This window comes from Trachypithecus francoisi, unplaced genomic scaffold, assembly GCF_009764315.1.
Source record: "Trachypithecus francoisi isolate TF-2019V2 unplaced genomic scaffold, Tfra_2.0 Lachesis_group13, whole genome shotgun sequence".
Taxonomy (NCBI): Eukaryota; Metazoa; Chordata; class Mammalia; order Primates; family Cercopithecidae; genus Trachypithecus; species Trachypithecus francoisi.
The window spans coordinates 38,159,585-38,183,216 of record NW_022681458.1 but is presented as its reverse complement, the minus strand read 5'-3'; the positions used below and the strand labels follow the sequence as shown (position 1 = coordinate 38,183,216).

Below are 23,632 nucleotides of genomic sequence, written 5' to 3'. Positions count from 1 at the left end.
ATAGGCACGCATCACCACACCTGGCTAATTTTTGTATTTTTAGTAGAGATAGGGTTTCACTACGTTGGCCAGGCTGGTCTCGAACTCCTGACCTCAGGTAATCCACCTGCCTCGGTCTCCCAAAGTGCTGGGATTATAGGCATGAGCCACTGTACCTGGCCCAGTTCATTCTTTTTTTTTTTTTTTTTGAGACGGAGTCTCGCTCTGTCGCCCAGGCTGAAGTGCAGTGGCCGGATCTCAGCTCACTGCAAGCTCCGCCTCCCAGGTTTACGCCATTCTCCTGCCTCAGTCTCCCAAGTAGCTGGGACTACAGGCGCCCGCCAACTCGCCCGGCTAGTTTTTTGTATTTTTTAGTAGAGACGGGGTTTCACCGTGTTAGCTAGGTTGGTCTGGATCTCCTGACCTCGTGATCCACCCGTCTCGGCCTCCCAAAGTGCTGGGATTACAGGCTTGAGCCACCGCGCCCGGCCTCATTCTTAAGTCCATTTTTACATTATGGTATAATACAGAGTGCTCCTCCCTATTAAATTCATTTATGCCTAGTGTTCCATTATTGGAACACTAAGTATATGGAAGTTATTTATATCCCACTTCTCAAGGTCATCACCAAGGTCTGATTTTTCACACGTCTGCAATTCAAAATATTGCACCCTCCGGCATAAATGGGTTAATGCTGGGATTTTTATACTTAAGGAATAAAATGATGCTCCAAAAACAAAGTATAGCAATATTTTATTCAATAAGTTAATAGCATTATTTTATTCTGTAAGTTAATATTGCTATACGTTAATAGCAATACTTATTAACATTAAATATTAATGCTAATAAATACTAACATTAATATTTAATGTTAATAAGTTAACATTGTTAATATTAACTTAAATGACAAATTATTCTTAGTTTTCTATATTGAGAATATATTACTTGTTGTGACCAGATTATGGAACAAATGTTGAAATGCACGAATGTTTATGAGCGTAGTAAACAACATATTCGACTCAGAGAAGTTGGCTACTCAGGACTGGGACTCCTTCTTAATGAAGCACTTATTAATACTTCTCTTATTAAAAACCTCACCCATCAAATCATAAATACAGGTATGAATAAGGCTGATACAGCTAACATATTTAAGAAATATTTTTTCCTGTAAGTTTTTTTCATACCTTTCTCAGGCTACTTTTAAAATTATCTGTTATTTGATTCAGCAGGGCCTTCCTTGGATACCATGTCTTACGTCGTTTTATTGTTTTTGTCTTCCTAGGGCATAGCACAGTTCCTTACCCAGTAAATGTTTATTGACTGAGTGATTAAGTTAATAAGTGAGTCCACAGAACAAGAAAAGGACAGTACAGAAAATATGTACAAATGATTGTTTTTTCTTTAAGGAGCTTTGTTGTTTCTTTTGTTTGTTCTGTTTTGGTTTTTTGATTTTTCTTTTTAGAAACAAGAGTCTTGCTGTATTGACCAGGTTGATGTGCAGTGGCTAGTCACAGGTGTGATCATAGCTCACTGTAGCCTCATACTGGATGCAAGTGATCCTCCCACCTCAGCCTTCCAAGTTGCTGGGACTACAGGCATGTGCCACCATGCCCTGCTTCTAATTTTTTTAAATAATTTTTTTCAGTACTTGATGACAGACAGTAGAATTTATGTCAGATGCTGGGAATTTGGGGGTATGAGGTTCTTTGTCTTGATTCGTTTACAGTCTTGTTGATAAGACATGTATATAAAAAGATAAATAAAAATAAATATAAGAGCCATGCAGTATGGACCGTATGTTCAAGCAATCAAAAAAAAAAAGGAACAATTATTTAGGGTTGACTCAGGAGGATGTCAAACATTCTAAACTTATTTTTTCTTTAAAATTTGAACATACCTATAATTCATATTTTAAAAGGAATTATTTCAGCATTTTATACAAGTATTATCTACAGTTCTTTCTTTGGTTATCTCTCATATTTAATTTTAATTTTTTGTTTTTCCTACCATAGATCCTGTTATTAATTTTAAAGATCTACTATCTGTGGTATATATATCTCACAAAGCACATATAAATGTTAGAGTGGCCATCTGCAGAAAGGTCAGTAAACTCTTAAGATATATTTTAACGATAGCAGCATCGTGATCATGCTATAAATAACTTTGCATCGAGTATTTTGCAGCAGATACAAGTTTTCATTTATTTTATAAATGACATAATTTTATAAGTAAACAATTTTCTTTTTGAAGTAAGCTAACTTCATGTAATCATAAGAAATTGGCATGCGAATGTTATCTTAGCTCTTCGTGGTCTCCTGCAAATATGTTCTTTCCAGAGTCAAAAATTTATTAGCAGAGAATTTTTTTTTATTAAGAACCTTCAATGATTGTGACCATTTCTAATTCATATACCGTATTTTAGAGTTTCTGAATCTTTTGAACTTTCTGGAAATAATTTTCTATAATTTGTTTATGAGTATTCCAACAATGATTTGTCTTCAGTACACAGTTAACCTTTAACTAAGTCAGGAGATAGTTATCCTGTCTTCCCCTTTCAGATCATAACTTTCTCTGTCCTCCACTAGTAACCATTGACCTGTCTATTTAATTTGCTTCCTTGCTTTTTTTAAAAATTTTACCTCCTGATTTTGTCACATACTTATGAGAGAGAGAGAAAGAGAGATATATATGTGAGAATAAGAGATCTCTCTCTATATATATAGTTTTTATATATATATACACACACATATATACACACACATATATAGTTTGTTTAACTAACAGAAAAGAAAAATATATATATTTGTTTTATATATATGTATAATTTCCTTTTCTCTTTAATGGCTGCATAGTGTTTCATTGTATGCCTGTTTCATAAAGTATTATCTGGTTCCTTATTGATAGACATTTAGGTTGTTTCCTGCTTTTCCATGTTATAAACTGCTGTTATGAATGTCTTTTTATGTTTTCCAATTTGTGGTAATACATCTGTAGGACATACTCCATGAAATAGACTTGCTGTTTCAAAGGGTATTAATGTTTTACATTTTGATGGATTTTTCCACATTGTCCTTCAAAATAGCTGTACCAGTTTACATTTATACAGTGTGTGTGACAGTGATTATTTCCCCGTATACTCAGCTCTGAGTATTTGGAGCAGGTCATATAAATTGATCCTTTCCTTTTCACGTATAATTAGAAACAGCTCTCAGTACAGCTTGGTTTTATCTATTATGTATAAAATAGATATAAAATAAGTAATATTTTATGGAAACTTTAAAGTCAGCATGAAAAGTTTCTTTGCCGAGTAAAGCTTAATCTTGAAGGAAAAAAATTGATATTCTGCACCTGTAAAGTAACAGTTGCCCACTGATTGATATTGCATTAATAAAGAATCTTCACGTCATTGTGACTCCTTGCCTTCTGTATTAACATATATTAATACTAGTAATATTGAAGTCCTTACCAACATTGTTCATCTCTTGCTATGAAATTTGTCAGAGCTAAAACTTCTGTTAAGAAAGATACTCAAAACCCCGGAAGCTAGAGTTCTTTTCATCTACGTAGAAGTTTATTGGCTTTGTGATAAAATTGTCTTAAAAGATCTTAACTGAATGTCTAAAGCTTTTTAAGAACTTGTTTTTATCTAAAAATTGAAATCAATTGGATAGTAGAGATCATACATATTCCCATGTCACTGTTTACCATTTTGGCTAAGCAGTGGCATCCATCTTGCTGAAGTTCATTTTCTGGAATTAAAGTTTAGTTTTTGTTCTGTTTGTATAATATAGACTTACTGAACAATGTAGACTTTAGTGCAGACATGCCAAACAAAAACCTTTTTGCAAAAGCAACCATGGCTCGTTCCTGTAATCCCAGCACTTTGGGAGGCCGAGGCAGGCGGATCACGGGAGGTCAGGAGTTCGAGACCAGCCTGGCCAACATGGTGAAACCCCGTCTCTACTAAAAATACAAAAATTAGCCAGGCGTGGTGGTATGTGCCTATAGTCCCAGCTACTTGGAAGGCTGAGGCAGGAGAGTTGCATGAACCTAGGAGGCGGAGGTTGCAGTGAGTCAAGATTGTACCACTGCACTCTAGCCTGGGTGACAGAGCAAGACCCTGTCTCAAAAAAAAAAAAAAAAAAAGTAACTTTCCCTGAAAAAAACGAGACAGAAAAACATCCTTGGTATACTCAGGTTCTATCAAAATGTCTTATGTGTCCTATTCACTCCCCTAATGCCAGTGCCTAAAACTGTGCCTATAGTAGGTGTGCAATAATATTTCCTGAACAAATGTAAGGGGCTCATGGAAAGTAGTTAGTTGAGAGGATATTACTCTATTATTTAATATATACCATCATCCTATTCATTTTAATATTCCTTTTTTATCTTTCAGCAAATATTTTAGTGCACTCTTACTCTGTACAATGAGTAATATGGAGATTAGTTGGAAACACAATGCCAGTCTTCCAAATAGTTTATAATCTAAGAATATAATCTTTTGAAAGTATATTCTTCTATAGTTTCTCATTAAATTATTTTATCATTAAATAACTGAAAAGAGACTATTTTTTATATAAAGTGCTATGTACGTTTTGAAGAATTTTGTATTCTTAATCTTTTTACAGGTTTTACACATTTTGCAGTCCCAGCCAGATGCAGCACATCAAATATCACAACAAGTTGGTTGGCAAGACACCTTAGTTAGGCTTCTTTTAAAAGCAAAATTTGAAAACGGAAATACTCTTCATAAGCACAGTAGGACTATTTTAATGAAAGACAATGATAAAAATATGTCAACTGAAGATACTAAGAAGAACTTTGATGAAAAAACAGATGAGGAAAAAATCACCTCTTTTGCCTCAGTTGATGTGTCTTCAGATCAGTGGAGTTTGGAGGATAGACACTCTTTAGACTCAAACATACCATTATTTCCAGAAGATAGCTCTGTGGGAGAATTGTCTTTCAAATCAGAGAATCAAGAAGAATTCTGGCATAGGAACCCTTCACATTTGAGTTTAGACCTCAGTGGAATTGACTCATGTGAAATGAGTGATAGTGGAAGTCAAGTGCCAGACAGTCTGCCTAGCACACCATCCCCAGTAGAGTCTACTAAATCGTTTTCTGTGCACTCTGACAAAGAAAGCAGCATCACAAATGATATGGGCTTTAGTGATGACTTCTCTTTACTTGAAAGCCAAGAGGTAAAATTGCTTATTTTTCCAAATGTTGTTTTTATTTTCATGTCTGATATATACTTCTATTTTTTTTTTTTTTTTTTTTTTTTTTTTTTTTTTTTTTTTTTTTTTTTTGAGGCGGAGTCTCGCTCTGTCGCCCGGACTGGAGTGCAGTGGCCGGATCTCAGCTCACTGCAAGCTCCGCCTCCCGGGTTTACGCCATTCTCCTGCCTCAGCCTCCCGAGTAGCTGGGACTACAGGCGCCCGCCGCCTCGCCCGGCTAGTTTTTGTATTTTTAGTAGAGACGGGGTTTCACCGTGTTCGCCAGGATGGTCTCGATCTCCTGACCTCGTGATCCGCCCGTCTCAGCCTCCCAAAGTGCTGGGATTACAGGCTTGAGCCACCGCGCCCGGCTGATATATACTTCTAATCCTTAGAAATATGTGAGCAGTTGTTAACAATTTCGTATTATATTCATGTTCTAAGTTTCATGATCTAAGGTTTAGAAACCTAGAAGTCACTAGATTGTGAGTTTTTTGAGAGCAAAGCTAGTGTCTTACTCATCTTACATCTCTGGGGCCTAGTAAAGTTCCAGGTTCATTAAGGCACTTAAAAAATACGTTAAATTATTACAATTACTATATGTAATGGTTCTTATGATGTGCTTTGAACAACTATACCCTCTAGTTATTTAAAATTGCTTTATATTTTCCATAGAGATGTGAGGAGGAGCTTCTTCAATTACTGACACATATTTTGAATTACATAATGTGTAAGGGACTAGAGAAGTCTGATGATGATACGTGGATTGAACGAGGACAAGTGTTTTCAGCACTGAGTAAACCAGGAATATCCAGTGAACTACTTCGACCATCAGATGAAATAAAACTAACGTAAGCATTTAGTTAGTGATTTTCCATCCTCCTTTTGATGACAGCAGGAGTCTAAAATAATGTTAGTTATTGAACATTTATTCAGTATTCCGTGGATATAACAAGGGAGAAAAAGAGAAACTTTGTGCTCAGTTCCTTTTCCTGTCTTTTGCCATACTAGTAGGATCTAAAGAGGAATCCCAAACTCATTCCAATATGAGGAGGTTTAAGTCTTAAGTAAATTTGGATTGTAAGTGATTACAGATTTTTTGTTTAAACTGTTTTCTTGCAGTATTTGAGGACTTGATACATTGTTTTCTACAGGCTTGTCCAAATTTGAGTGTTTCCGTGCTAAGAGAAGGGAGTTGGGTTTTCATGATAATTATTTCTCTGAAAGATTTAGGGTTCCTTGTAGATCAAGTTTGTCCAACCCACAGGTTGCAGGCCATATGCAGCCCAGGATGGCTTTGAATGTGGCCCAATACAAATTCATAAACCTTCTTAAAACATTATGAGTTTTTTTGTGTGTGATTTTTTTTAAGCTCATCAGCTATTGTTAAAACATATCATTAAAATATTATTGGTGTATTTTATGTGTGGCCCAAGACAATCCTTCTTCCAGTGTGGCTCAGGGAAGACAAAAGATTGGACACCCCTGCTGTAGATAATAGGACTTTGTAGTGGTAGCACACCAGGAAAGTATTGCATCTTTTTCCCACAGGGCAAGACCCTCTGTAAGGCATAATAAGGCTTTCTTCCCTAACCTTGCCAATTTCCAGCTTTAAAGAAACAATTTAAGTATCTCATGAAGGATGGAATGTGAATTATTGTCATAGCTTTTTTATAGTCAAGTAAAACAGGAAACTTTTGACTTTTAATACTATGTTTATTAAAGATAAATACTCCAAACATTTCAACATTTCTCCATTATTGTTAAATTCCATTGACAGGCCTGGCATGGTGGCTCATGCCTATAATCCCAGCACTTTGGGAGGCTGAGGCAGGTGGATCACCTGAGGTCAGGAGTTCAAGACCAGCCTGTCCAACATGGCAAAACCCCATCTCTACTAAAAATACAAAAATTAGTCGGGCATGGTGGCACATGCCTGTAATCCCAGCTTCTCGGGAGGCTGAGGCAGGAGAATCACCTGAACCCAGGAGGCAGAGGTTGCAGTGAGCCAAGATCATGCCATTGCACTCCGGCCTGGGCAACAAGGGCGAAACTCCATCTCAAAAAAAAAAAAAAAAATTTTCTGTTTACAATGTCTTAGAGATACCTGCTAGAGATAGTATATCTTTAGAGATACAATGCTGCCTCTCAAGCTGTTTTGTTTTGTTTTTATTTTTATTTTTTATTTTTTTTTTTTTGAGGCGGAGTCTCGCTCTGTCGCCCGGACTGGAGTGCAGTGGCCAGATCTCAGCTCACTGCAAGCTCCGCCTCCCGGGTTTACGCCATTCTCCTGCCTCAGCCTCCCCAGTAGCTGGGACTACAGGCGCCCGCCACCTCGCCCGGCTAGTTTTTGTATTTTTAGTAGAGACGGGGTTTCACTGTGTTAGCCAGGATGGTCTCGATCTCCTGACCACGTGATCCGCCCGTCTCGGCCTCCCAAAGTTCTGGGATTACAGGCTTGAGCCACCGCGCCCGGCCTTGTTTTGTTTTTAATGTCCTACTATTTTTCTAAGCTCACAATGGTTTTAAGAGGGCTTTGTTTTCCGTTTAGTTTGCTCCAAAAGATGTTAGAATGGGCAATCTCAGAAAACAGAGAAGCAAAAACTAATCCAGTACCTGCTGAAAATGCCTTCCGACTAATGCTGATCATACAGGACTTTCTTCAGTCAGAGGGACTAGTTAATTCAAACATGTGGACTGAGAAGGTACAGTAATATCTCTTTAAAATTATAGTTTGGATAGTTAAGAACTTTATTCAAAGAAAAATTTTGCACACCCCCCCCTTTTTAGAGCGTTAATGCTTAATCAGATTCAATAAACAAGGGTAAGATGTGATGAATAGTCACAGATTTTGTTAGCTATTACTAGGATGATTCTTTTGGCTTTTGTCAGCTGAACATTGGACTAGTTTTTGAAATATTTGTGGTTTGTATTAATGTTGGGGAAAATTGATCATCAGTAAATTGAAAAACTGAATGTTTTTATTTCTCAATTTTTTCCTTTGCGATAGCTTTTAGAGGATATGATGCTGCTCTTTGACTGTCTGTCAGTCTGCTATTCTGAAAGTCCAGTATGGGTAAAACTCTCTCAAATTCAGATCCAGTTGCTTCTAGGATTCATTGGAAGGGGTAATTTGCAGGTTTGTCCATTCTTTTATATCATTTTCTGTGCTTGCGTGCAGCATAGCTATTATTTATGTAACAAGCAAATTAAAATGTCTTTTTGGTATTTTAAGTTTTTCATTAGTTCTAAAAGTATCCATGATTTCATTTGGAGTTTTGAGGAGCTTGAGAGGCAGCAAATTTGTTATTTCTTTCTGATATTAATAACTTTATATAATTTTAAGGCTTCCTTTTACAGGATTTATACATAGCTAATATTAGAAACATTGTTCATATCATCTGTATTCAATGTAACTACTCAGGTGCTAGGTAGCCTGTATAGACTGTTTATGTATGTGCGGTTTAGGGCTTGAATTTTTTAGAAAAATTATTTTTTAAATTATTCCTTTCAAATTTTTTCTGCTGTTTTACTAATTTACAATTTTACATTCTATCTCTTTTTTTTTTTTTTATTTATCACACACTAAATATCTACAAAGAACTAAGCATTGTGCTAGGTTTTAGAAATAAAGATAAATATTGGTCACAAGGAATATTTATTATTTCTATTTTAAATTTAAAATGGAAAAGGCTGAAAAAGTTGGATGTGAATTTTAGTCTGTCAGTTTTCTACTTGCATGGGGTACTTGTGAGAACCTGGGTTAGATTAGTCATGTTAAGAATTTCACAGCTATTTTCCTGACCCTTTTTATTTTATTTTGATGTTTCCATTTTTGTATTTGGTGCAGGGAGGTTGGGATGGGGCTGGCTTCTGATTTACATAAACTAGATACAATATTAATAAGAACATGGAGAGGTTAAAATTCTGAAAACAGGTTGCCCCCCCGCCCACCTTTTTTTTTTTTTTTTTTTGAGACAGAGTCTCTCTGTGTCACCCAGGCTGGAGTGCAGTGGCTCTCTGCTCACTGTAACCTCCACCTCCCAGGTTCAAGCGATTGTTGTGCCTCAGCCTCCAAAGTAGCTGGGACTACAGGCGCCTGCCACCGTGCCTGGAAAATTTTTGTGTGTTTTTAGTAGAGACAGAGTTTCACCATGTTTGACATGCTGGTCTCAAACTCCTGACCTCATATGATCTGTCCACCTTGGCCTCCCAAAGTGCTGGGATTACAGGTGTGAGCCACTGCCCCCAGTCATTCTATTTTTAAAAGAGTATAGTCTGATGATTCTATTTTTTATTTTTATTTATTTATATTATTGTGAATGCTGCAGAGAAGTAATTCTATTTTTTAATAGATATTTATTTTATTTTTTTATATTTATTTTATTTATTTTTCATTGTAAAGGTAACACATACTCATTGTAGAAAATATGCAAAAGCGGCTGGGCGCGGTGGCTTATGCCTGTAATCCCAGTACTTTGGGAGACTGAGGCGGGCGGATCACCTGAGATTGGAAGTTTGAGACCAGCCTGACCAACATGGAGAAACCCCTGTCTCTACTAAAAATACAAAAAAGTTAGCCGGGTGTGGTGGCACATGCCTATAATTCCAGCTATTCGGGATACTGAGGCAGGAGAATTGCTTGAACCCGGGAGGCAGAGGTTGTGGTGAGCCGAGATCACGCCATTGCACTCCAGCCTGGGCAACAAGAGCAAAACTCCGTCAAAATTCTACAAGAGTAGAATTAAGTATTGGCTTATGAGGCTGGGCATAGTGGCTCACACCTATAATCCCAGCACTTTGGGAGGCCAAGGCTGGTGGATCACGAGGTCAAGAGTTCAAGATAGTGAAACATATCTTGGCCAACATAGTGAAACCCTGTCTGTACTAAAAATACAAAAAAATTAGCTAGGCGTGGTAGTGGGCGTCCATAATTCCAGCTACTCGGGAGGCTGAGGCAGGAGAATCGCTTGAACCCAGGAGGCGGAGGTTGCTGTGAGCCATGATTGCGCCATTGCACTCCAGCCCGGGCAACAGTGCAAGACTCCGTCTCAAAAAAAAAAAAAAAAAGATTTGGATTCCCTTTATACTGGTGGTTTCTCCTAAAATGTGTCTACATGTGCAGGCATCATCTAGGCCTCTTCATCTCTCACTGTGAGAGTTACACTTTGGGAGAACAATGCAAATGCTGATACTCTGACTACTGCTATTGCTGTAGATCTTTGTCTCTGACTTAGGAGTCTTGTGTCTTCTGCCAACACCTGTGAAACTGTAGCAGCTAACTCTTTAGCTTGGAGGCAAAGTAACATCTGAGACCTTTCACAGTTCTTGACAGTTATTATATAAAAATTCTGAATCCACAGAGCCAGGCAGAACTTGTGCTATCACTAAATGTTTGCTTTAGTCTGCTCTTTCTCATCTCAACTATTTTCCTCCAGGTTTGTGCAATGGCATCAGCTAAGCTAAATACCCTTCTTCAGACCAAAGTGATTGAAAATCAGGATGAAGCGTGTTATATTTTAGGGAAGCTGGAACATGTTCTAAGTCAATCAATCAAAGAACAGACTGAAATCTACTCGTTTCTGATTCCCCTTGTTCGTACCCTGGTTTCCAAAATTTATGAGCTTCTCTTCATGAACTTGCACCTCCCTTCTTTACCTTTTACCAATGGCAGCTCCTCATTTTTTGAAGATTTTCAAGAATATTGTAATTCAAATGAATGGCAGGTTTACATTGAAAAATATGTAAGTTTTATCTTTTTTGATCAAGATTTTTCTGCTAATTTACCATTTTTGTAGAGGTGAAGTCATATATTAAATTTATGTATCCTTTTTTTTGGTAAGATTGTACCTTATATGAAGCAGTATGAAACTCATACATTTTACGATGGCCATGAGAACATGGCACTTTATTGGAAGGATTGTTATGAAGCTTTAATGGTAAATATGCATAAACGAGACCGGGAAGGAGGGGAAAGCAAGCTCAAATTTCAGGTAAAAAGTACATGTTTTAATATCTGGCTCTTCATGTTGATTTTAGGCATTGAATATTGAATAAGAGTAATACAGGGCCCAAATTTTAAAATAAGCAATGTTTCTATTATTTGTGTAAAAATTATCTTAGGATTAGAAGAAAAACAGCTAATCAGTAACAAGATCAATTAATAGGAAAATGTTCTATATATAGTGATTATGTAAAAAGTTTATTAAGCTGATAGTACGTTAATAGATCCCTCTAAGGAGGCTGGATACATACCATCACTTAGAGGGAAATTTGCAGGATATAATGTTTATATTAGAAAAGAAGAAAGGCATCAAATTTTAAGTTTCTACCTTAAGAAACTAGAGAAATGGCTGGGCGTGGTGGCTCACACCTGTAATCCTAGCACTTTTGGGAGGCCAAGGCGGTTGAATCACCTGAGATCAGGAGTTCGAGACCAGCCTGGCCAACACGGCGAAACCCCATCTCTACTAAAAATACAAAAATTAGGTGGGCATGGTGGCGCATGCCTGTAATCCCAGCTACTAGGTGGGCTGAGGCAGGAGGATCACTTGAACCTGGGAGGCAAAGGTTACAGTGAGCGGAGACTGTGCCACTGCACTCCAGCCTAGGCAACAGAGTGAGACTCCGCCTCAAAAAAAAAAAAGAAAAGAAAAGAAACCAGAGAAGCAAAATTAATCCAAATCCTTATAAGCAAAATCAAGGAATGAATAAAGAACAGAAGTAAATGAAATTGAAATCAGAAAAATAATAGAGAAAATCAATGAAACCAAGGTCCGATTCTTCAAAATATCATTAAAACTGATAAACTTCTAGCAAGATTGACAAAAAAAAAAAAAAAAAAAAAAGAGAGAGAGAGATGTGAAAAATTTTTTATACCAGGAAAGAAAGAGGCAATATCACCACTGACTCCACGGACATCAACATTGTAATAAGGGACTACTACAAACCACTCTATGCACATAAATATGACAACTTAAATGAAATGGATCAATTTTTTGACAGACACAAGTTTCCAAAACTAGTTCAAGAATAAGTATATGACCTGAATAGTCCTATATTTATTAAAGAAATATAATTTATAGTTACAAACCTTCATAAAGGGAAAACTTCAGGCCCAGATGGTTTCACTGGCAAATTCTACCACACATTTAATGGAGAAATTATGCCACTTTCTGAGTCTCTTCAAAAATAGAAAAGTAGGAACATTTCTAGCTCCTTTGATGACAGTAATATTACCCTCCTAGTGAAATCATAGAAAAATAATACAAGAAAACTACAGACTAGTATCTATCAGGAACATAGCTACAAAACAAATCTAGCAATATATTTTAAAAATAATACATTAGATCAAGCACAGAGGCTTATGCCTGTAATCCCAGCACTTTGGGAGGCCAAGGCAGGAGGATCATTTTAGGTGAGGAGTTGGAGACCAGCCTGGGTAATATGGGGAGACTCCATCTCTACAAAAAATTTAAAAATTAGCTGGGTGTGGTGGTATGGACCTGTAGTCCCAGCTACTGAGGAGGCTGATGTGGGAGGAACACTTGGGTACAGGCGGTCAAAACTTTAGTGAGCCATGATCCCACCACTGCCCTCCAGTGTAGATGAGCAGCAAGACTCGGTCTCAAGAACAATAATAATAGTAATAATAATATATGACACAACAAAGTGGAATTTATCCTCAGGATGCAGGACTAGTTCAACATTTGAAGATTAGTTAATATACTGGACCACATTAGTAGTCTTAAGAAAAGCTATGTTATCATATCAGTAAATGCAGAAAAAGCACTAGAAAAATTAAGCATCCATTTGTAATCAAAGCTCTCAGCAAACACGGAATAGAAGGGAAATACTTAAACCTTTACAAAAATCCTACCACTGGCTTCATATTCAGAGGCGAAAAACTGAGTACTTTTCCCTAAGATAGGGAACTAGGCAGGGATATTCATTCTCACCACTCTTAGTTACTGTTGTACCACAAATCTTAGTAAATATAGTAAAAATAGAAAAAATATATAAACGAAGTGTTCACATTAGGAAGGAAGAAATTAAAGATAACATGACTCTGTGTAGAAAGTCTTAAGGACTCTATTATACCAGTAAATTACTATAAATAAGCAAGTTTAGCAAGGCTGCAGGACATAAAATCAATACACAAAATTTAATCATATTTCTGTTCACTAGCCATGAATAAGGAATGGGAAACAGATTTTCTAAAAATACTTTTACAATAGCTCTAAAAATAATAAAATGCATAGGTATCAATCTAACAAAATATATCCAGCATCTGCTGTATATATGCCAAAAAATAAAAAACACTTGAAACAAATTAAAGAAGACCTAAATAAATACAGATAGACACTGTATTCATGAATTGGAAGACTCAGTACTTTTAAGTAATTTTAAGGTGTATATATTTGGTTAAGCTAAAATGAGAACATTGTTCCTTTCTTAACTTAAAATATATTGTAAACATCTTTCCATGCCGGGCTGCAAAGTATTCCATTGTTTTATATATTAGTACATTTAAATGTATTTCCCATTGTTAGACTCATTTACTTTTTTCTTTATTATTGAACATCAAAACTGTGAATTGATGTTTAATTACCATGGAGCTGTCATGACTTCCTCAGTTTTCTCAGCAATGATCTGTTTTAAATATTTAGTAACATTGTATTCCAAAACAATTGATTTCCTACCAAGTCTAATAATAGTTAACAATAACAATTGTAATAACGACAACCACAAGTTATTGAGAACTTGCTATTTTTCTAGCACTATATTAAGTACTTTAAATGTTCATCTTTATTATGACAGTTATTGTTAACCTCATTTTACACATGAGAGGACACTGAGCCTCAGAGAATTAGCTAAGAGAAACAACTAAGCTAAAGATAAAGTTAGATAAGAAAAGTAGCTCAGAAAAGCTAAGATTTGTATCCAGGTCTAACTCCAAGGCATATATTTTTAACTGCGCATTGCTGTAGTGCCTCTCTAAAACTGTTTAAAATTTTAACTGTTCTTTTTAACGTAATTCAGTGCTGGTTTGTTTGAAACAAATTAATGCTGTCATTTTAGTTTCTAATAGATGAATATTGATGTGAGTTAGATAAGCTAGTCTTCGGTTTTTTGAAACCTATGAACATTAATTTCACAGATTAAAGTTATGTCTTGGTAGTATACAATGTGGTTACCCTTCTTTCTTCTTTCTTTCCTCTTGAGTCTCATTTTAGATGCCTTGTAAATCAAAAGATCCCCTAGGAAAATTATTTTACTTGACTGTAAGTAGGAGGTTAAAATTATCTTGAACTTCAAAGTTCTGTGTTGAGGCACTTTGCATTTTTGAAGTTCAACACATGTTTATTGTTGGTTGGTTTTTTTTTAAGTTTTAAAAAATATAAATAGATTATAGGTAAAATTATATCATACTTCATCAAAGAAAATGATTCTGATGGAATAAGAAAAGCCTGTTGGTTACTAGCTTCTGTCTCATAATGCAAGATTTTGTTGGTCAAAAATTTTAAATTATGGAATTAAAATGTAAATATACCTGTAAATATATGAGTCAATGAACTTAACTTTTATTGTTTCTTTCAGGAACTGTTTGTGGAGCCATTTAATCGAAAAGCACGCCAAGAGAACCTCAGGTATAATAATACGCTTAAGCAACTTAGCAGTCAACAGTTAGCCACTCTTAGACGCTGGAAAGCAATACAGCTCTATCTTACATGTGAAAGGGGACCTTGGGCTAAAAGGTAAGAGGATATAATTTTATTAACTACTCTTTTTTCTTTACAACTCTGGTCTAGAAATTTTTGAACCAATGCCCCTTGCACTCCAATTTTTTAAATGTTCGATTTATAAAAGGCTGCTTTTAATCTTATTTATTGTCTTTTTGTGAATTATAGGTCTGGGATGATTCAAGGTTGTATTGTTTTTTATTGCAGTTATTTGCCTTCCTTTGACCCTTTGATATGAAGTTTATTGGACTTTAGACTGTTTAGAGAGTGTTAAACCAATTTACTTCTGTCTTTCTGATACCACCTTTTTGAGCTAGGGCTATGCTGTTGTATGTTTGAATATTTTACAATTCATTTAATTGATCCTCAGTCACTTCTGTTTTGCTTAATTATATTATCTCTTTTTTTTACAGCCCTTTTAAAAATGTGGTAAAATGTACATAACATAAAATTTGTCCTTTTAACCATTTTAAAATGTACAGTTCACTGGCACTGAGTATATTCATAATGTACAATCATCACCACTGTCTAACTTCATAACATTTTTATCACCTAAAAAGGAAATACTGTCCCTATTAAAAAGTCACTCCTTATTATCCTCTGTCCCACCCCCTAGCAACCACCAATCAGCTTTCTGACTGTATTATTTGCCTGTTCTTTTTATTTCATATAAATGGAATCATACAATATGTGGCTTTTTGTGTCTGCCATCTTTCACTTAGCATAATGTTTTCATTATGTAGTAGCATGTATCAGTACTTTATTCCTTTTTATGGCTGAATAGTATTCTCTTATAAGGATATATCATCTTTTCTTTATCTAGTCAACAGTTGGATGGGCATTTGGGTTGTTTTCCACTTTTTGGCTATTTTGATTAGTGCTGCTGGGAACATTTGTGTACAAGTGTTTGAACACTTGTTTTTAATTCTCTTGAGTATAAACTATGAATGGAATTACTGGGTTGTATGATAATTCTGTGTTTAATTTGCTAAGGAACTGCCAAACTGCTTTCCACAGCAGCTGCATCATTTTATATTTTCACTAGCAATGTGTGAGGGTTCCAATTTCTCCGCATTCTTACCAACACTTGTCATTTCCTGATTTTTTATTATGACCCTCCTAGTGGGAGTAAAGTGGTATTTTATGATTTCATGTTCCATTTCCTAGTGATTAATGATGTCTAGCATCTTTTCATGTGCTTGTTGGTCATTTTTACATCTTTGAAGAAATGTCTGCTCAAGTCCTTTGCCCATTTTTAGATTGATTTTTTGTTGTTGTTGAATTGTAAGAGTGTATATATAAATATATGTATATGTATATACTCAATAATAGACCCTGATCCTGTATATGATTTTCAGATACGTAGATTGTCTTTTCAATTTATTAATAGCAGCCCTTTTGATACAGGAAAGTTGTTAGTTTTAATGAAGTCCAGTTTAATCTATTTTGTTGTTGCTTTTTGTTTTTTTTTGGTGTCATATCTAAGAAACCATTGCCACGTCCAAGGTCATGAAGTTTTACCCTTACCTTTTCTCCTAAGAGTTTTATAGTTTTAGCTCTTATATGTAGATCTTTGTCCACTTGCAATTATATTGTCTTTATTTGTAGTAAAATTATTTTTTATTTTGAAAACTATTGGAAATATAAACCATCTGTATAGCTAGTTAAGAACTCCCATTTAACAGTGAAAGAGTAAAGGTATCAAGCTGTAAGTCTAAAAGTCAATGTTCAAATCTTATTTCTGCTACCTGTAAACCTCATGTCACCTTGGGCAAATTATTTAATCTGTTTTAGAATCCTCATGTATAAAGTACAGCTACGCGTACTCACTTTGGTTCTATCAGAGTTATTTGGATTAAATGAAATAAAAAATGTGAACAGTTTTATAAAATGGTGCTAAACAGGCTGGGCGTGGTGGCTCACACCTGTAATCCCAGTACTTTGGGAGGCCAAGGCGGGCAAATTGCTTGAGGCCAGGAGTTCAAGACCAGCCTGACCAACATGGCAAAACCCCATCTCTACTAAAATTACAAAAATCAGCTGGGCATAAGGGCACACGCCTGTAATCCCTGCTATGTCGGGAGGCTGAGGCACGAGAATCACTTGAATCCAGGAGGCAGAGGTTGCAGTGAGCTGAGATTGTGCCACTACACTCCAGCCTGGGTGAGAGAATGAGACTCTGTCTCTAAAAAATAAAAGTAAAATAAAATGGTACTAAACAAATGTAAAGTACCTGATACTTTTTTACAGTATTTAAATCAATCTTTGTAACTTAAGCTAAATAATTTTACTTGTTTGCTTATGAATATTCTTAGGAAACAGAATCCAATTCATTGGAAGCTAGCTAATGTAGAGAATTATTCCCGCATGAGACTTAAGCTGGTACCGAATTATAATTTCAAAACCCATGAGGAAGCTAGTGCCTTGAGAGATAATCTGGGTGAGTTCCAATGACCGTTTAATTATTTGATGAAGATAATGAGAGTGTTCTTGGGGTTGATGATTGTTATTTCATTGTTTTAAATGTGTTTACTTATGAAGGAAGGGTGACATTTTATAATTAATATTTAAATGACTGTATGTTTTTAGTCCTGTTACATTTGGCCTAAATCCAAGGTAATTTAATACTTCCATTGATTTTAATTTCTAAAAGAAAAAAACTTTAATTATAAAAGTATACTGTACTTCATATCAACTGTTATGTCTCTTGCAATGAAACAGTGTTCTTTTCTCTTAGTTTTTTTGCTCATCAAGACTGAGGCTAATACTAATGTTAGATAGAATTCTTAGCAATCCTTTTCTTTTCTTTTTTTTCTTTTTTTTTTTTTTGAGACAGAGTCTCACTCTCTTGCCCAGGCTGAAGTGCAGTGAAGCAATCTCAGCTCACTGCAACCTCCACTTCCTGGGTTCAAGCAATTCTCGTGCCTCAGCCTCTGAGTAGCGAGGACTACAGTCACACGCCACCACACCTGGCTAATTTTTGTATTTTTAGTAGAGACGGAGTTTCACCATGTTGGCCAGGCTGGTCTCCAACTCCTGACCTCAAGTGATCCTTCCACCTCTGCCTCCCAAAGTGCTGGGATTACAGGTGTGAGCCACCGAACTCAGCTAGAATTCTTAGCAATCTTTTATGCCTTTTATTATAACCTATTTTTGTAGAGCTCTAGACCCTTAGTATCTTAGATTGGTCAATGCCTTTTTCTAGAAAAAAAAAAAAAAAAACTACTTGCGGTCAGGAGTTCAAGACCAGCCTGGCCAACATGGCGAAACCCCGTCTCTACTAAAAATACAAAAAATTAGCGAGGCATGGTGGCCGGCACCTGTAATCCCAGCTACTCAGGAGGCTGAGGCAGGAGAATCGCTTGAACCTGGGAGGCGGAGGTTGCAGTGACCTGAGATCACGCCACTACATTCCAGTCTGGGCAACAAGAGCAAAACTCTGTCTCAAAACAAACAAAAATGTAGCCTGACAGTATTTCAAAACAGATCTTAAGGGGTTTCTGCAACTCTTTAGGAAGCCCTTCCTTTATAACTATCTCACTTGTCATCTCTTCCTTTTTTAATATAGGTCTGTGAAATACCCCAAAATGTTGTTTATCAAGAATCATTAGGCCTGCATGGTGGCTCATGCCTGTAATCCCAGCACTTCGGGAGGCCGTGGCAGGCAGATCACCTGAGGTCAGGAGTTCGAGATCAGCCTGGCCAACATGGTGAAACCCTGTCTGTACTAAAAATACAAAAATTAGCTGGGCATGGTGGCAGGCACCTGTAATCCCAGCTACTCCGGAGGCTGAGGCAGGAGAATCACTTGAACACGAGAGGCAGAGGTGGTCGTGAGCCGATATCGCGTCATTGCACTCCAGCCTGGGTGACAAGAGCAAAACTCCTTCTCAACAACAACAACAAATCATTGGTAGTCATAGGCATATTATGTTGTAGTTTTAGATGACATGAGTACCAACTTTTAGATATTATTTTTAAACTACTTTTATTTTTTTGAGACTGGGTCTCCCTGTATTGACCAGGCTAGATTGCAGAGACTTGAACATGCCTCACTGCAGCCTTGGCCTCCTAGGCTCAAGCAATCCTTCTGCCTCAGCCTCCTGATTAGCTGGGACTACCAATGCGTGCCACCATGCCATGCCCAGCTTTTTTTTTTTTTTTTTTGGTAGAGACAAGGTCTCACCATGTTGCCAGACTGGTCTTGAACTCCTGGGCTCAAGTGGCAATCCTTCCACCTCAGCCTCCCAAAGTGCTGGGATTACATACGTGAGCCAGCATGCCTGGCGAGGTCTTATTTTTTTTAATTGCCTTAACATAAAATGAATGAATGGCCAAAACATAAAATGAATCAAGAGAGCCATGATGCTTGCCATTTAGAGTCTTACATTTTGAAATAAATCAGATACAGTAAGTGATTTTCCTTAATTCAAAATAATGGCCCTGTCCATGATATAAACACTAACTTTGAGTGTTATCTTACATAGCAATAGCCAATTGTGTATAGCTTTTTCTCTGAAAGAATCTTGTATCCTCTTCTGTAAGTATCTTTCTCTACTCTTTGAGATGTAACTATCATTAACACCCAACAAACATCTTTTGGTAAATGACCTTAATAGTTACTAAAGGAATAGTGTTCCATATTATTTTCTTGACTTGCCAAGAAATCTCCTTCCATAAAGTTCCCTCTGCTTTTTCTTCTCCTTCTCACCCCTCTACACATGCACACAGATGTAATTTTATGTCCCTTCTTAGTCTTAGTTGTTCTTTTTGTTTGTTTCTCTCACTTTAAAAATTTGCTACAAGTATAATAGTGACAATAAAACTGTACAGAAAAAAAATTTATATATTTCAAGGTGAAATTGGAAATCATAACAAATGGCATCAGTCTTTAAAATCTTTAAAGTTCTTTGACATATACTTCAGAATTAACTGCAAAATGTTTTACCTACTCCTTAGTTTTGTCTATAGAGTATTTTCATTAACTGCCAGAATTCATGGTATTCTTTTTTTAAAATATTATCTTGTTTTGTTTTACTTACCCCAATACTGCTTTTTATAAGCAACCCATTGCAGATGTATAGAATAGTGTTTTCATTATGGGCTAACCTGCAAAGCTAACCATGATTTAAAATATTATTTTGGATGGAAAATCCATTATTAATTTCAAACAGCTGACTAATGAAGCATCTTTTGGAACACACCCACTTGTAAATTAGGGAATTTGAAGAGTCAAAAAGAATATATTCTTAAATGTATCAGTAAAAATATTTGGTTTGTAGTGTGGGCAACATAGTGATAAAATAAAATGTTTTGTAGCCATGTGGCACATGCTTGTAGTTGGAGCTACTCAGAGGTGAGAAGATCGCTTGAACCCGGGAGGTCAAGGGTATGGTGAGCCATGATTGTGTCAGTGCATTCCAGCCTGGGCAACAGAGTGAGACCTTGTCTCAAAAAAGAAAAAGAGTTTGGTTTGGCTAGGTGTGGTGGCTCATACCTGTAATCCCAGCACTTTGGGAGTCCAAGGAGAAGAGTCACTTGAGCCCAGGAGTTGGAAACCAGTCTGGACCACATAATGAGACCTCATCTCTACAAAACAAATTTTAAAAGTCAACTGGGTGCGGTCATGCGCGCCCATGATCCCAGGTACTTGGGAGGCTGAGGTGGAGGATCGCTTGAGCCCAGGAGATTGAGGCTGCAGTGAGACATGATTGTACCACTTCATTCCAGCCTGGACAACACAGTAAAACCCTCTCTCCCAAAAAAAAAATTTGATTAAAAAAAATTTTTTTTGTCCGTAATTCTTTATTAGACATGCTGTTTTCTGATTGACAAATTTAACAACTTATTTTTAGTCCTCACCCTGCTTCCATTGTTTCTGAAGCATTTAGTGGTTATCCTCCTCTGTAAGTATATTTCTTTCCTTCTTTCTTTTCCTGTTTGTATGTTTGTTTTGTGAGACAGGATGTCACTCTGTCACCCAGGCTGGAGTGCAGTGGTGCAGTCACCACTCATTGTAGACTTGAGCTCCTGGGCTCAAGTGATCCTCCTGCCACAGCTTCCTGAGCAGCTGGTACTATAGATGTGTACCACCACACCCAGCTAGTTTTTTAATTTTTAAACTTTTTTTGTGGAGACAAGGTCTCCCTCTGTTGCCCAGGTTGGTCTCGAATTTCTGGGCTCAAGTGATCCTTCCACCTCAGCCTCCCAGAGTGCTGGGATTACAGGCATGAGCCATCTCACTCAGCCTGTAAATATATTTCTTTCTTAGCTCTGCTGTTTAACCTCCTACTTTTATACCAACTTTTAGTCTTTTTTTCTAAAACTGTTTTCCTGCACACTTTTAAATGATGATGTTCCCAGATCCATTGCTAGCCTCTTGCCTTTACCTGTGCTTTTCCTGAGTGATCTCATGGCTTCCCCACTATATATGTAATGCTGCTTTCCCATCTGTATTTCTAGTTCCAACCTTCCTTTTGAACTCTAGAAACTGCCTGTTGGGATACCTGTTCCACAGTCTCCTTATGACATTTCTGAAACTGAATTTATTCTCTTTTCTCGTATGTGTATTCCTTACCCTAGTTTCTGCTTCTCTTCTATCTGGTATTATAGTTATCAGTATCTCCATATATTAGCTGCTGAAATTAAAATCCATATTATCCATGAGTCTTTCCTCATCTCTCTGAAATCCCTACATATAACAGCTCTTTAGGTACTGTGTCCTGTTGATTCTATCTCTTACATAACCTTTGAATGTTTTTCCTTATTTTCATTCCCTTTGCTATTGCCATGGCTTAGCTTGGTGCTTTCTCCAAACTTACAGTAGCTTCCCAGCTGGCCTCCTTGCTGCAGTCCATCCTTCATTCTCCATCCTTCACCAATCTTCCATCAGATTTTCAATTCATACTGTTAACGGGATAGTACCATACATCTATCTAAAGTCGATTTCCTATTTGTATCAGACTACCTAGGCTTCCTTCTTTTCGCTTTTTACTGCATTGTTATGTACTTTGTTAATTAAATGTTTTAATGATAAATTAGACCTCATGAAAAAACATGTTCAGTAGAAATAGTTACTGACTTGTTCTAGGGAAAATGTGAATCACTACTTCCCAATATAGAAGACGGTATGATCAAACAGATTTACACAGAAAAATGCAACTGTACATTAGGTTGATTCATCTTATGTCTGAGCAACAGTATCATTTGAGAAGCTAAGGGGGGATTTGTCATCTTTATAGTGTTTTGTTATTTATAGTTACTTGCAGTGTTGTGTTATTTATGTATTTTATATGAATTATTTTTGCCATAAATGAAATGTCTTTATTCATAGTTAAGTGTGTTAATTTTTTTCAGTCCTATAAATTATTCATATATTTGTATTACAGTTCTTATTTCAATCAGATAGTTGGAAGGTAAATATATAATATTAGTTATCATTTATTTTATATTTAATGTGTACCAGATGTTTCACATGTATTACCTTGCATATGCCTAACAACCTTGTGATGAAGTCTCCATTTTACAATTTAGAAAACATACATTCAGAAGGGCCATATGGCTTACTAAATGGCAAAACTAAATTTGAATCTAGGTTCACCACTTCATAGACCATGTTCTTTTCATTATACCAGACCTGCCTTTTTGCAGGATGTTTAGTTTATAAAATACATTACATGTATTGCATATATATGCCTCAGAATTATATATTAAATTCCTTGTGGTCCAGAAAGTAAACACTTTAGCTCTTGGTCTGTGTATTATTTCCCGATTAAAGACAACTTATCATATATTCTTTCTTAGTTTTGCTTTAGTACAAATGCATGTTAAAAATGGTTCTATTACATTAATACAATTAGAATATTTCTTCCTTTGACTTAATTATTGGCAACTTTTAGAATTAAATATAAATTAAGAGACTACTTGGCATATTTCTGAAACAAATAATACCATTATTAAAAATAGATACTATTATTTTTAAAACATTTATTCTTTTTACCTTATGAATAGTAGTTGTCAAAATTACCGTCAAACATCAAGGATTACTCTAAATCAAAGTACCATCTTTACTATATACATATTGTTATCATCTAACAGTCAGGAACATAATTAGCAGTCAGAAATTACAGAAGGGCTATAATAATGTTTTTTACTTTATGTTTAATAGATACTTTGTGTTTAAAACAGGTATCCAACACTCACAGCCTTCCAGTGATGCATTGCTTTTGGAAGCAGTGAAACAAGTAAAAGTTAGTGATATGGAGGAGGATAAATTAGACCTTCCTGAAGAGGATATATCAGCTAGAGTAAATGTGTACGTATAAATATTAAAAATTATTTTGTTCTGAGAAAGGGGATTGCAAAATCGTGGAAAAGATTTGCTTGAAATTCTAACGCCACGTATTTTCAGGGTCCAACAGTTAATGCTGTATCAGCTGTTAGGATTTTATCAGTACTGAGATTATTGAGGAAGGCTTCTTAGAACTGGGATAACATGGAACTGGACCTTGAAATTAGAAAGTATTTAGAACTGTATGATAATGAAGGCAATACATTGAATTTGTGAGATTCAGCTATACCTGTGTTCAGATGGAAATGTACAGAACAAAATATAAACTGTTAAGCAAAAGAAAGAACATTATAAAGACAAAAGCAGAAATTCGTGAAAGAGAAAAACAGAAAGATTAAAAA

General features: G+C 36.1%; 1 protein-coding gene across 1 annotated transcript in view; it reads left to right on the top strand.

Annotated features, from left to right (window-relative positions):
* The window catches only part of NBEAL1 (neurobeachin like 1), a 226,958-nt gene that overhangs the window by 135,086 nt on the left and 68,240 nt on the right, over positions 1–23,632 (top strand). The window contains exons 27-37 of the mRNA XM_033230659.1: positions 938–1,097; positions 1,992–2,080; positions 4,608–5,183; positions 5,874–6,049; positions 7,750–7,903; positions 8,209–8,337; positions 10,637–10,942; positions 11,042–11,191; positions 14,799–14,956; positions 17,257–17,381; positions 23,129–23,255. Coding sequence (XP_033086550.1) covers positions 938–1,097; positions 1,992–2,080; positions 4,608–5,183; positions 5,874–6,049; positions 7,750–7,903; positions 8,209–8,337; positions 10,637–10,942; positions 11,042–11,191; positions 14,799–14,956; positions 17,257–17,381; positions 23,129–23,255 — 2,150 coding nt within the window. The remainder of the gene's footprint in view (positions 1–937; positions 1,098–1,991; positions 2,081–4,607; positions 5,184–5,873; positions 6,050–7,749; positions 7,904–8,208; positions 8,338–10,636; positions 10,943–11,041; positions 11,192–14,798; positions 14,957–17,256; positions 17,382–23,128; positions 23,256–23,632) is intronic.